Source organism: Lacerta agilis, chromosome 8, assembly GCF_009819535.1.
Source record: "Lacerta agilis isolate rLacAgi1 chromosome 8, rLacAgi1.pri, whole genome shotgun sequence".
Taxonomy (NCBI): Eukaryota; Metazoa; Chordata; class Lepidosauria; order Squamata; family Lacertidae; genus Lacerta; species Lacerta agilis.
Window position 1 is genome coordinate 19357990 of NC_046319.1, and position 13799 is coordinate 19371788.

Sequence of the window (13799 nt, forward strand, 5' to 3'; positions counted from 1 at the left end):
TCTCCCTCTGCTCCCAAACAACATAGAACTTTAGTGCATGAGGGGGGGAACAGCTGCGGCTCTTTGCTGCTTTTGTGAGCGGAAGGCACAAATCAGTGGAAGAAGAAATGAAAGACACCCCTACCCACTTGTAGGCTCATAATTACTCTTCTGAATGCTCCTAAATTAAATAAGTGTTTTAGCCACATGACTTTTAAAGGTTTGGGTCTTTTTGTTTTCTCTGCAGAGAATAGATCTGAAATAGTTCCTGAAGGGCTCTGTTTGTAAGCGGATTATGAATCTATTTTTCTGCAACCATTAAACCAAGCAGCACATTTGCACCACCCTGCCGTAACCCAGGATTCAATCACAGGCAAACCTTCTTCCTGATGCGAAGGGTTTTGTTTTTTTTAATCGAGTAATATGTACACTGCAGTGGAGAGAAGAGTTTAACTTCAGTCGTATATCTAGCTAGCTAGGTCCCAGTTTCTTTTTGGCAAATTCCTACCCGTCAGCTTATTAACCCAACCTGCTGTATTGCATGAAATGAGATTCATGGTCAGAAACCCAGCATTCATTGAACTCAGTACCTTTCAGTGACTGTTCTGTAGCCCAGGTCCTTTACCAAACCTTTGACTTACCTACTCAGTTTCTACGTTAGCAGTCGAGCCGCCACATTCAGGACTAGTTGCAACTTCTGGGTTAACCTCAAGGGCAGTCCCACATAGAGTGCATTGCAGCAATGATTGCAAAAATGCATATACCAGGGTAAAGTGTGCACATAAATACATATGCTGGTGAAGATAACATACCAGAATGCATTATATTAGTGCAAATTGCTTTGTGAAACTGTGTATATTTGGCAAAATTGCTACCTACAGTACCTACCTACCTATCTGTATTTCCACACTAAAATTCCGATGAATTTTCACAAGGACTTTTCATTAAAACACACACACACACACACACACACACACACACACACACACACTGATGTGGAGAAACGAGCTTACAGATAAGTAACAGGTGGGTAGCTGTGTTGGTCTGCCATAGTCGAAACAAAATAGAAAATTGGTGTGTATCTGAAGAAGTGTGCATGCACACGAAAGCTCATACCAAGAACAAACTCAGTTGGCCTCTAAGGTGCTACTGGAAAGAATTTTCTATTTTGTTTCAAAGATAAGTAACTTAGATAAACTAAAATGGAAACGTTCGCCTATCCCTATATCTGAGTACAGTTGTGCATATGCTGGTGATGCTGTTGTGTTCAAGGAGAAACTGTTCTCTATGGCTTGCTGAGCAGGGCATAAAAGTGAGAGGCATGGTTTCAAGGGCAGGTTGGCTGTTCACCTCCTTTTGAGCAACTCACTGAACCAGATCCAGACATGGATTTTGAATGGCGTCTGTGGCCAAGCCTGAACTGCGGGTGGCATGGTTATACTTCAGGAACATGGTAGGACTATAACATTGTTGGGGGAGATGGAGAGAGAGAGAGGGAGGCATATTTTTTTTTGAACAACTGTCCTCAGTAAAGGAATATGTACTTTCCCCAGTAAGTTTGCAAAGGTGAACTGCTTGTGACTCAGGAATTGCCCTTGCTTGCAAAAAATAAACATGACCTTACATAGTTCATTCAGATGCACACATCTTGGCCTGCAAAGCTGATATTTGCATGGCTTTTGCTTTGCTAAAATGCATAGAAATATAAGAGGGGAATAGTAAATGTAGCACTCTGTCCCCATGTGTTCATTTGCTCAAATTCATCCCTAGCCTTACCCTTATTCTCTGGCCCTTGGTCTACACTGACTGGCAGAGGCTCTCCAGGGTTTCAGGAAGGGGACATTTCCCACCCTTACTTGGAGATGCTGGGACCTTCCACATGCAAAGCTTGGTCCTTTCTATCTCTTCCAACGATGTCAGTGGTTGATAGAATCAACAGAATCTTCAGCTAGCATTTCTAAAATCATTATTTAGTGAATTTATACACCACCCTATACCCACAGATCTTAGGGCAGTTCACAGGATAAAATGTAAAAGCACAAAAAACATGACACAGAGTTGCCATTTTTCAAAAAGTAAAATACCAGGACACCCCAAAATTTGGGGTGAGCTTTTTTTTTTTTAGGAAGACCCCCAAGTTGTTGAGCTTTTTTCAAAAAAACAAAAATGCCAAAAATACACAATTTCCCCATTGACTAAGATCCAGGGCAAAGCACCACCTTTTGGACACCCCCCCCCCAGATGTCAATTCTGCCTTTGAAATCCTGGTCATGTCCGGGAAAATACAGCAGCAGTCCTTATGAAGCCTGTCAGGTCCTCCCCTGGTTCCACAGAGGCCAATCTCACTGCCTTGGTACCCAGGGAGTGCCTGACTATTCTCTTTGCCCAAGAGAAGAGGATCTCACCGCTTATCCCTTTCTGCTTCTTTGTGTGTTTGTGTGTGTGTGTGTTTTCAAGGTGACAACGAGATTGTGAACAACATGTACGAAACCGAGGCAGACCTCCTAGCAGGCGAGAGCGGGGAGGAGGAGACCGAGGACAGCATCATGTCCCCCATCCCCGTGGGGCCGCCATCCCCTTTCCCCGCTGGAGAGGACTTCAACCCCAAGGAAGGCTCTCCGTACGAAGCTCCCGTCTACATCCCCGATGACATTCCAATCCCGCCCGACTTTGAGCTGAGGGAGTCTTCCATTCCAGGGGCAGGGCTGGGCATCTGGACCAAAAAGAAGATTGAAATTGGGGAAAGATTCGGGCCTTACGTGACCTTCCCAAGGACGACGTTGAAAGAAGCAAACTTTGGATGGGAGGTAAGAAGGCTTTTGATTGATACTATGGTGATTGGTTTGGCTTTGGAGGAAGGTGCCGTGTTTGCTATTGGATGACCTCCAGGACTGGGAAGAAGAGTGGCTTTGTTGATTTCACGTCTTCATGGATATTCTGGTATTTTATTGTGCAATGATTATGTATTGTTATGAATGATTCGGTTTCAGTCCCACAAACACACTTTCTGGAAGTTCCACAGCCATTCTTTATAGGGTCCACGGCCTCATAAGATTGAAAGCTGGAGAGAAATGGCTTTTTTTTTTTAAAGGGCTTTGTGGGAAATTCAAAGTGGTAGCTGTTCAGAACAGATGGGAATGCTGGTTTAAAAGGAGGGTCCAGGATAAGTAGTCAGGGGTTAGGCTTGCTGGCATTCAGGGGGATGGGGAATCCAATGTCCACTTGCTAACATCAGACCCTTGAGAACCCCCCCCTTTATTTGTTTATTGTTTTGCATCTCTATCCCACCATTTCTCCTAGGTGGCTACGTGGTTCTGCCCCTCTCCATCACAACAACCCTGTGAGGTAGGTTAAGCAGATTGACCGTGGCTGGCCCATGGTCAACCCAGTGAGCTTCATGGCTGAGCAGGGATTTGAACCCGAGTCCCCCAGGTCCTATGCTGGCATTCTGACTACTCTGTACCATGCTAGCAGGAGGGCTGAGGAACTCTTGCAAAGGAAGACTGGTTTTCTCTGTTTTCCAGATGCATAGAATCTGAATATACTTGGAACAGAATGTGTAGGTGTCTTAAGAACAACAACAACAATGCATAGAATGCTGTGCAGACAGACCCAGTTATATGTTCAGTTTCTGACAGCAAAGCTTTTAAAACCTGCTTTTGTAAACAGTCTTCATATAGTCATTGAACTCACTGCTAAATATCTCTAGCCGATATGAGAAGTCCTGCCCCCCCCTCTCCCCACAAAATATAAACGTGATGGGCAATTTTCTCTTGACTTTGACAGGAAAACTGGAACTAGAAAAGCAGCTCACTTTCTAGGAACATTTTTGAGAGCTCCTTTTTATTTTTTGGTCAGGCAATAAATGGAACTGCTGGTGTTTTTGTTTCCTGTCCTGGGTGAGAGTCAAGGCAAACACGTGATGTAAGCTGCTTGACAGGTTGCATTTGCTTCACACTAAACCTGTCGGAAAGGCGCTGCTCGTTTTAGGAACTTCTTCTCTCAACAGGCAGGGAAGCCGTCCAAAAGCAAAACTGACTGGGACCTGTGTTAACCTCAAAGAAAAAACCAACCCCACACAGCAAGGCTTTCTTAAGCAGGGGACTCTTGTCACCAAGCTGAGACCTCCATATCCTAGCCATTCTGTGTAGATAAGTACATTCTTAGCTAGGTATGGGAATCTATGGGAAGCTACCACTTTCTCAACAAAACACTTTTTAAAGCAAAGGTAGGAAACCTGCAGCCAACTAGATGTCATTGGACTCTAACCTCCATCAGCCCTGGCCAGCATGACTGATGACCAGGGATGATGGGAATTGTAGTCCAGCAACATCTGTAGGGCTGCAGCTTCACCACCACCCCATTTTAAAGCCTCGGCTGAAGCACTCTTGCAGCCCAGTTCCTCCTGACCCCCTTTCTTCCCCAGCGGGGGGGGGGGGGGTTGTACCTCAGAGAGGGATAGAAGGAAGAGGGAACAGAGCAGGCAACACCATTCAGCTCCTGCCATCTGCTGGGCTGCATGGAGCTGTCCTTTGCAGGTGGGGATTGTGAGGCCGGTAGACCCCTGGATAGAAACATTTGTGAGAATGGAGTGCAAGCTGTGGTTCGAGTCTCTGCAAGCTCAACAGGTGGTCTGTGCCTACCTTGGATAAGGCCACCTCTGCATTGAGCATGGATGCTCACATATTTGAGCACCTCTGTTTTGAATAGTGATTCCATATACCCATGGAAGGCTGGTCCATTAGAGCACAGTAGCAACTGCCCCAGCAATGCCAGTCTGCTCTCAGCCAAGGTCTCCTCATCTCATGTGAAAAGGCTAGAATCCACATGATCTGCCATGGAGGACTTGCAAACTTTTGTGGGCTGGGAGAAAGCAACGGCTATGTCCGTCATTGGCTCTGGCTCCCCCTACTGTCGAGCTCCTTGCCTTCCACCCTATCAGTCCCAGTGAGCAGCACCAGCCACCATTGCATGTATCTATCGCTGACGGTCATTGGTGATGTCTTTGTATATAGTACTTGATCTGCAAGGATAGACATCTTCCCGGTTGGCACTTGTGGTGGTCCCCGTTCACCTGCAAGGATAAATCACGTTTCTGGCAATCACAGGATGCTGCTCTTCTCCTAATCTGAGCATTGTTAACAAGTAACTGGCTAGGAACCAGATCCTCGCCCAACCTTCCTTCCTCCTACGTGTGTGACTTTCCGTGTTCTTAGGCTGGCATTCCTGCTGCCATTGTACACCCCCACTCCCTCCTCCCTTGTACCCCAAAGGTGTTGGGAGGGTGGAGGATTTCCTCTTCACGAGGCAAGAGTGTGATGCTTTCCATGGGGACAGATTCCAGAAGAGCGGCCTTGTTAGCGAGGTGCCGGTGGAAAAGGCATTGAGAGCTGTGGCATGTAAAAGATCTCGCTGATTTATTGTAGAGCCAAGTGTCAGATGCATGAAGTGGCAAGGGTTTTTCACATCCTGAATCCGATGCATAAACAGTTTACTTTGGACACTTCCAGAGGCATCTGGCTGTGGCATGGCCCCAGTCTCATGCCTGGAAAAAGGACGGGGCGGCCAAGTCTAAGGCTCCTGTGCCACTGGCTGGGGGATTCATGGAGGGGAGAAAGAAGGCAGAGAAAAGCATTTCTCCCTGTTTGATTAGACTATAACTCATGGGCACCCAGTGAAGCTGGCCATTGGAAAGTTGAGGACAGGCATAAAACTGCAGAATTTTGTATGGTTAAGCTGCAGTCACAAAAAGGAATTGACAGACACCAGCTTGGGTGGGTTTGAAAGCATATTAGACAAATGCCTGGAGGATAAAGCTATCAATGGCTACTAGCCATGACTGGTGTGTTAAACCACCACTATCAGAGGCAATATCCCTCTGAAGGGCAGTTGCTGGAAAGCACAGGTGAGGACAGAGCATTTTGTTTATTTCATAAAACTAATATACCACGAATGCAAAACGACAGCCGCAAAGTGGTTTACAAAATGGGTAAAACCACGTATCAGTGAAAAAGAGTTTGAATCAGCAATTATTATTATTATTTTTTAAACTGCTGCTGTGCTCAAGTCCTGCTGTCAGTCTTCCCATAATGGGCATCTGGTTGGCCACTGTGAGAAAAGGCTGATGGACCAGATGGGCTTTTGAGCTGATGCAGCTGCAGGGCTCTCCTTATGTTCTTACCTACTTGTGAATTGGAGTGGGTTTGTGGTAATCCACCTGTGACCAGGAGCTTTGGAATGCGAGTCAGGACCCCAACAGGTGAGTTCCCCTAAGGCCAAGTCACCTGAAGGTTTAAGTACTTCCTGCTCTACTATGCTTGCGTTCAAGCTGGGGTTGGGGGTCAGCCTTCAAGGGCTCACACTCTTCAGGTGGGTGGGTGGGCATGAGAAAGCCTTTGTTGGAGCAAGTCGATCACCTGGAGCTTTCCATAGTCCTGCAGCCCCTCACCCACTGCATGCCCTGCGAGTGCCTATTGAGGATGGATCAGAACATGGGATGCTGAACTGGGTGAATGTTTGTTCAAGCAAAGCAAATGTCCCATCATTTCATGCTGAAGCCTGCCCACCCCGATATACAAAACCATGCAGGTTTAATTCAACAACAAATCAGCTCCTTACCCATTCTCCACTACTGCCACTTATTAATCGAATACTCAACTCAAATGGAAATCCATTCAGTGGTTGTTGGGCCTTCAGTTCCCACCATTTATGAGTATGGGCCATGCTGGCTGGAGCTGATGGGAGCTGAAGTCTGAGAGGGCCACAGGCTTCCCATCAGTCGTTTAATCAGATGACAGGTTCAACTAGCCAAATTTGGGTTCGTATCCAACACAATCCTACTCAGAGTGAGCCTGTTGAAATTAAGAGGCATGGTTAACTTAGGTCCATTCATTCCAGTCGGTTTCTTCCAAGTAGAACTTGGATGGCTGCAATCTCTGGAATTTTGCACACCACCCCTAACCTTCCCACCATCTGTCAATGAATCAGGACTTCTGCTCAGGTTGCCCCAGAAGAAGAACCAATCACATGCAACGCAGCCACCCCACACATGTGAATGGATTATTGAATGGAGGAATAAATATGATTAACCTATCAAAACCACCTCCTCCCACCCCCCCCCCCCCCCGAAAAAAATGGTTGAGGGGGAAAAGGATCCTTTGCCAAATCTCTCAACAGCTTTCCACTGCATTTAACAAAGGTGCCTCAGAAGATCTTCCTGCCCTGGGATACTTCAACCGTGAATCTCATAACTTTCGGAATGTTTGATTAGCACCACCTTACGGAGTTGCTTGCAGAAGCATCCTTCTTCCCACCTCCTCTTTTTTTCCTTTTCAGCCTTGGAAATATCGGGCCATTCCAAGGAGGGTGTGGACACCAAGGCAGGCCTGGATTTGCACACATTAAAATATACATTTTATGAGCTAAACGGAAACACCTTGTGGAATGAAGGAAAACATTCCTTAAGGAGCGCAGCACGTCAGTTGTGTGTGTGTGTCGGGGGGGGGGGGAGAGTGCTGGTTGGCCGCTAAACAGAGGCAACTTCTGAAGGCCGCATATACAACCCCTTTACAGACTTACTGTAGCTTTAGTCCAGATTTCCCATTTAGTAGACTAAATCACCCACCATCCCCAGCCAGCATTGGCAGTGGTCAGGGGTCCATAGGAGTCATAGTCCAACAATATATGGGGATTCAAGGCTGGTAAAGATGCTCTAGGCTGCTCATTGTTCAGAGGGTTTCATGCGGAGTCAGATACCTGGTGCATGGTTGTTGTTTTTAAAATTCTTCTCCCTAAAACTCCTGGCTGTCACTCAGTTTGGGATGAAGAATTTCTCAACCTCATGGTTCTAAAGCAGAGGTGGGTAGCCCTTCCCCCCAAGCCCTGGGGTAGAGGCTGATCTGTCCCCCCAAGCAATTTTTCTGCCCCCCCCCCATCTTCATAAGACCCCATTGATTTTGGTGGTAGTAGAAAGAAAAATAAATAAGCGTTGGCATTGCCCTTCTAGAGCTGACCAGAGAGGAGGCTGGGGACAAAATTAGAATGAGTTGGCTCTGCCTATCATTGGCTCTGGCTCAACCTCTCTGCTGTTCTGCCCTGCCAGTCCCAGTGGGCACCAGCAACTGCTGTGATAACCCCTCCTTCAATTGATCTGCACGGATCAGCTGTGGAGGCAGGTACTACTCACCTGTGTATGTGTGTACTGCGTTTCTGGCCTACTGTTCGACCTGGCCTCTTTTGCTCGGTCTCTGGTCCTGCCCAATTGCTCTCTAGTCCCGAATCCTAGTTCCCAGCCTTCTGACTTCAGCTCCAGACTGCTTCCCACGGCCCAGCCCCGGCAGATACTTCTAAAAATGTAAATCATTAAATTGTCCCTGATGGATGCTGAGGCAATAAATAGTATCCATTGTGTACATGCATTTCTGACATCCCTGGGTTGGATCCAGGCTAGGTTAGCCTGGTCTTCAAAACAAATGGAACTTCAGTCATGACTAATTTGTACACTTGGTTTCAGCGGGACCTAAATTAGTCCTTACTCAGCCCTCTAAATCCACCAGTAAGCATAATTGTATATACCCATAAACCTTAAAAAAGAATGCTTTTCAATGGAACATTCCAAAGTTCCAAGAAAATAACAGCAGCAGCGTGGTGTTGTAGCCCACACTACTCCTATTCAGAGTAGACACTAAAATTAATGGACGTGTCTATTTAGGTCCATTTATTTCAATGGGTCTAGGTTGAGTAGGACTAACTTTGGATACATCATTTGAGGGTTGTTGTTTTTTAATGGAAAAAGACCATAATTTATTAGGGTAACACATATTTCGCATGTAGAAGGTCCCATGTTTGGGGCTTGGTACCTCTGGTTAAAAGGACAAGATAGCAGGTGGTGTACAAGTTTCTTCTCCATCTGATACCCTGGAAAGAAGAAGAAGAAGAAGAGTTTGGATTTGATATTCCGCTTTTCACTATCCTAAGGAGTCTCAAAGCGGCTAACATTCTCCTTTCCCTTCCTCCCCCACAAAAAACACTCTGTGAGGTGAGTGGGGCTGAGAGACTTCAAAGAAGTGTGACTAGCCCAAGGTTACCCAGCAGCTGCATGTGGAGGAGCGGAGACGCGAACACGGTTCACCAGATTACGAGTCTACCACTCTTAACCACTACACCACATTGGCTCTCACATGCAGCTGCTGCCAGTTAGAGCAGAGCAGTAGTTAATGTGATGCCCTCCAGATGTTGCTGGACTCCAACTCCCATCAACAGCCTCCATCATCTGAAGGAAACTATGTTGCATGTCCCTGGAACAGACAGCACTGGGCACCGTCTGACTGTTGTGCCTTCATTGCCAAGCTGGTGGGCTTCTGAAAGCATATGGCAGCCGCTGTGCAAAACAAGTGGTTGGACTAGGTGAGGAGTGGGGAACTACAAGGCCAGGACCAAATGCGTCTCACCAGGTCTATCTATATCAAGCATGGCCAAACTTGACCCTCCAGCTGTTTTGGGACTACAACTCCCATCATCCCTAGGTAACAGGACCAGTGGTCAGGGATGACGGGAATTGTAGTCCCAAAACAGCTGGAGGGCCAAGTTTGGCCAATGCGTGATCTATATGGTCCTCAGGGTTGTTGCCAGGTCACACTCCTCACTGGTCCTCCTTTGTAGCCTGAGTGTTTTCCTGAGTGGTATACGTCCCTGGACTCGACTCCCTTGCTTGCCTGGCTAGAGGATATAGAGAGGTGTGCTTGTTGAAACAAGCCTACTATATAAAGGTCACATTTGTATTTGTTTCTCTGCCCTCTTTTGCCTCTGGCCACACCCACCATTGGCATGTGACCTTCCCCACTACCTGGCACAAGGTAGCCCAGAAGGGAATGTGGACTTTGGGTTGAGAAAGATCCCTTGCAACTGAGCTTCAGTCATAATTCAGCTGAGCTCTTTCTGGGCTCTTGGGCTGACTTAGCAGGTTGTCCGCAATAAGCACATATGGACATGATCCAAGGAAGCACAGCTACGTCCCATTGATTTCAATGGGGAAAGTTAGTTACAATTCAGTTTGCAAATGGGTAAGGTCATATTGTATAAGGTTCTCAACCCATTCCCTCTTTGGGACATCTGCCATAGCAAATATATGTGGTTTTGTGTCAAGGTTGCAAAATCCTGGATGTTTTAGATTCCCTAAATTGCTCTTAATTCTTGCAAGTTCCATGCAAGCTAACAAGAGCCTATATTACTTCTCCATAACCTTGCGGCAAACTTTTGTCCTTTTCTTCTTCTGATAAAAGTCTTTGTTTATTTTCACATACTCGGTAATGCTTCATATCTCCTTTCTTTCCCGAACGCGAGACTCGGTACAGGCCCTTTCTATTATCTGTCATAAATGTTGTTGACTTTCCAATGCTATTAATTTTTATTTTTCGCAGTGGACGTGAGAGAACACACACTTTCCTAGGAGCACCTCACATTTCTTCAAAGCTCCTTTGTTTGTTCGGCTACTACAGAAAGCAACAAATCTTTGTCTCCTAATGCAAATAATTCTCAGCTACCCCCCCCCCAAAAAATCCATTGGACTTCAGATAGCTATCAGTTTCTTTATTTGTTTCATCTTCCATTCTCCTCATTAGCAGCGATCATTACTGGGGCTCCACCAAACGTTCACCAGATTTTATTCACTGTTTTAACAATTTGTGGTGTTGGTTCGCTGCTGCTGCTGCTGCTTGAATTAAGAATCGGTTAGAACAGCACAACCTATCAGGGAGCACATACTGAACAGGCTGATGTCACAACACTATACCTGGCATGGCAACAGTAAATATAACCAAATGGGTTGACATAACCAAATCATAATTTGGCTACCTGATGTTATCACTGAGGGCAGGTGAGGGCAGTGTTTCGAACAAATGTGCACATGTTCTTTGCACAGTCTCGCACATGTTCATTCAGACATTCATTCCACCCATTTCTGAGAATCTGTGATTTATTTATTTTTTTAAATCTGAACAAAATCCACTTTCATATTTAAAGACAATGAGATTAATGGTCACGGCTAAATTAGCACTATTGATTTCAAGTGGGACCTACTCAGAACAAGGCATAGTTGGTTACAACCCATATTTTATATGGCATTTTTATGTTAAAATACACCTTCTAAAACATAGGTTTATTATTATTTTTTATTTTGTCACCATTGAGGAATGTGTTGGGGAAAGTGTGAAAGCTGATAAATAACTCCACTTCCAATCTGCATTACTAGGAAAACTTGTGGGATTTGATTTTTTTGCAAATTCCATTAAACAAGCATGATCTGCAACTCCTGGACTGGGGTAGACAATGTGGTGTCCTTCCAATGATATTGAACTTCAGTCCCAGATGATGTGATCTGTGGTCCAACAGCACCATGTTACCTACCTTTGCTCCAGGAGCGGCATGGTTTATACCGGTATTTGCGAACTGTCCCTACCTGTGAGTAATGCCTGATTTGGCTCTAAAAGCAGCATGCATTAATGTGAACCGATTTGGATCCCTACATCAGCCTATCCTTTTCCTTGCGGAGAAAACTCAGTCCAAAATGTAGAATGCTCTCGGCTATGCTGCACGATGGGTTTGCATTTTACACCCTCCTCCCTCAAGCTTATTATTCCCTTGCTTGCTGACACAGAACGTCCAAGTCACGGCACCCTGAAATAAATCACACTGTGTTTTCCCTTTATTACCCCTGGGTCCTTTGAAAACAAAACCTAGAGCAGAGGTGTGGGGGGGGGGCGAGCACACGCATGCACAATGATCTAGATCATTTATTGAGTAAATAATGACATTAATCACAGCATTGTTTATTTTGCTAATGAAGAGCAGGTTGAGAAGTGACATCTTGGAGAGCAATATTAGCCACAAAATCATGGAAGGCTTTACATCACTGAAAGCCTGAAGGAAGCTGAGCATGTGATCCTCTTTGCAGTGAACATGGCTTTTGGCATCATAGAGATCAGTGGGATTCACCTACTTTTAACGTGTGTGCAGGATTACACCACCAGAGTGTAATTGTCTTAGTAGTCTTGCTTCCTTGGAGATAATTTTTTTAAAAAATACAATAATTGGATCTTTATTTTTTTTCTGGGGGGGGGATTTCCCAAGTAACTTGGTTTTCTTTTTTCCTTTTCCTTTTTGCAAATCCATACATTTTTAAAATTGGGATGCGGGTGGTGCTGTGGTCTAAACCACAGAGCCTAGGGCTTGCCGATCGGAAGGTCGGCGGTTCGAATCCCTGTGACAGGGTGAGCTCCTGTTGTTCGGTCCCAGCTCCTGCCAACCTAGCAGTTTGAAAGCACATCATAGTGCAAGTAGATAAATAGGTACCACTGCAGCAGGAAGGTAAACTGTGATTCCATGTGCTGCTCTGGTTTCGCCAGAAGCAGCTTAGTCATGCTGGCCACATGGCCCAGAAAAAGTGTCTGCGGACAAACGCAGGCTCCCTCGGTCAGTAAAGCGAGATGAGTGCATCAACCTCAGAGTCATTCGCAACTGGACTTAACTGACAGGAGTCCTTTACCTTTACCTTTATACATTTTTAAAATGCAGGTGTTGTATTATGGAAAGTGCTGTTCATTATCTATGCGACCTTAAATGGCACTGTCCACAGATACCCCTTGTTATCTCATTGCGTGTTCTGAGATCCACGTATGGGTGATGTTTAGTGAGTCAAGAGAAGTGCCACCTTCGACCTTTCAAAAGTCACACTGGTAGAGATCTTTAGCAAAGCGGCACTGTCTAGGGTTTATTTTAAGGGACCGGTCCTGCTTGTATCAACTCCTTATGTAATCTGTGGTTTGTCTCCCATTGCTCAAAGGAATGCTGGAAGAAGCCTTACACAGTCAGCATATAGCATTGTCTGTTTTGGTGGGGACTGAACCGAGAGCCTTCTGCACACAAAGCAGATGCCCTACTGCACAGGAATGCAGGGCTCTGCCTATTCCAGGTCGGATCATTTGTCCATCCATCTCACTATTGTCTATAGTGGATGGCAGTGTTTCAGACTTAGAGATGCTGAGGTTTGAACCTGAGACCTTCTGCATGCAAGGCAGATGCTGTACCACTAAGTTCCCAACTCATTTCAAGACTTTGAGAACTAGGTCTTCGTCCTAGAAATGGCTATGAAATGTCCAAACTGCTGAAAGCAAATGCCTTTCCAGCTGCCTCTCTCTCTCTCTCTCTCTCTCTCTCTCTCTCTCTGATGCTCAACCCGTGGATGACATCAGAAGCAGGCTAAGAGGTCACTTTCAGCCCACGTGTGCCAAGAAATCTGGGACTGTGCTTGGAATGAGTTGGAAACATGGGTATATAAGGAATAAGAGGGGAAGCAAGAGACAGACAGACAGGGGGGAGAGAAGGATGTGTGCACACCCTATGAAAGAATGACTAAGAATACCTCTGTGATATTTCTCCATTTATTTCCATAAGGGGTAATAACTCATCGGTAATCCGACAGAGGGCATTTTCCTTAAAATAGAACACTCTGATTCACAAGCAGAAATAGGAAATAAATGTTTTCTTTTCATCTTTGAGAGACATCTATGAATACCAGCCTCTGAACCTGGTATTTTATCATCTCAATTAAAAACAAAATTGAGAATGAGTGAGAGAACCAAGAATAGCCCATTTGTGACCATCGGGCTTGAAAAATAGCCTTTTCCCCTTGTCAGGGAAAGCTTGCAAGAATACAGGGCCCTGTTTTCTTTTCGCTGGAATGTTATCCTTTCTACAAATGCAGTCTTCTGCACAATCTGGATTTCTTCCCCTTGGAAAGTACGGTCAGGAAAGAACGTTGAAGT

General features: G+C 45.5%; 1 protein-coding gene across 11 annotated transcripts in view; it reads left to right on the top strand.

The window, feature by feature from the left end:
* PRDM16 (PR/SET domain 16) overlaps nt 1-13799 on the top strand; it is a 433577-nt gene that overhangs the window by 164770 nt on the left and 255008 nt on the right. For all 11 annotated transcript variants that reach the window (XM_033156414.1, XM_033156415.1, XM_033156409.1 and 8 more), the window contains one exon: nt 2437-2786. In XM_033156414.1, the coding sequence (XP_033012305.1) occupies nt 2437-2786 (350 nt within the window). The remainder of the gene's footprint in view (nt 1-2436; nt 2787-13799) is intronic.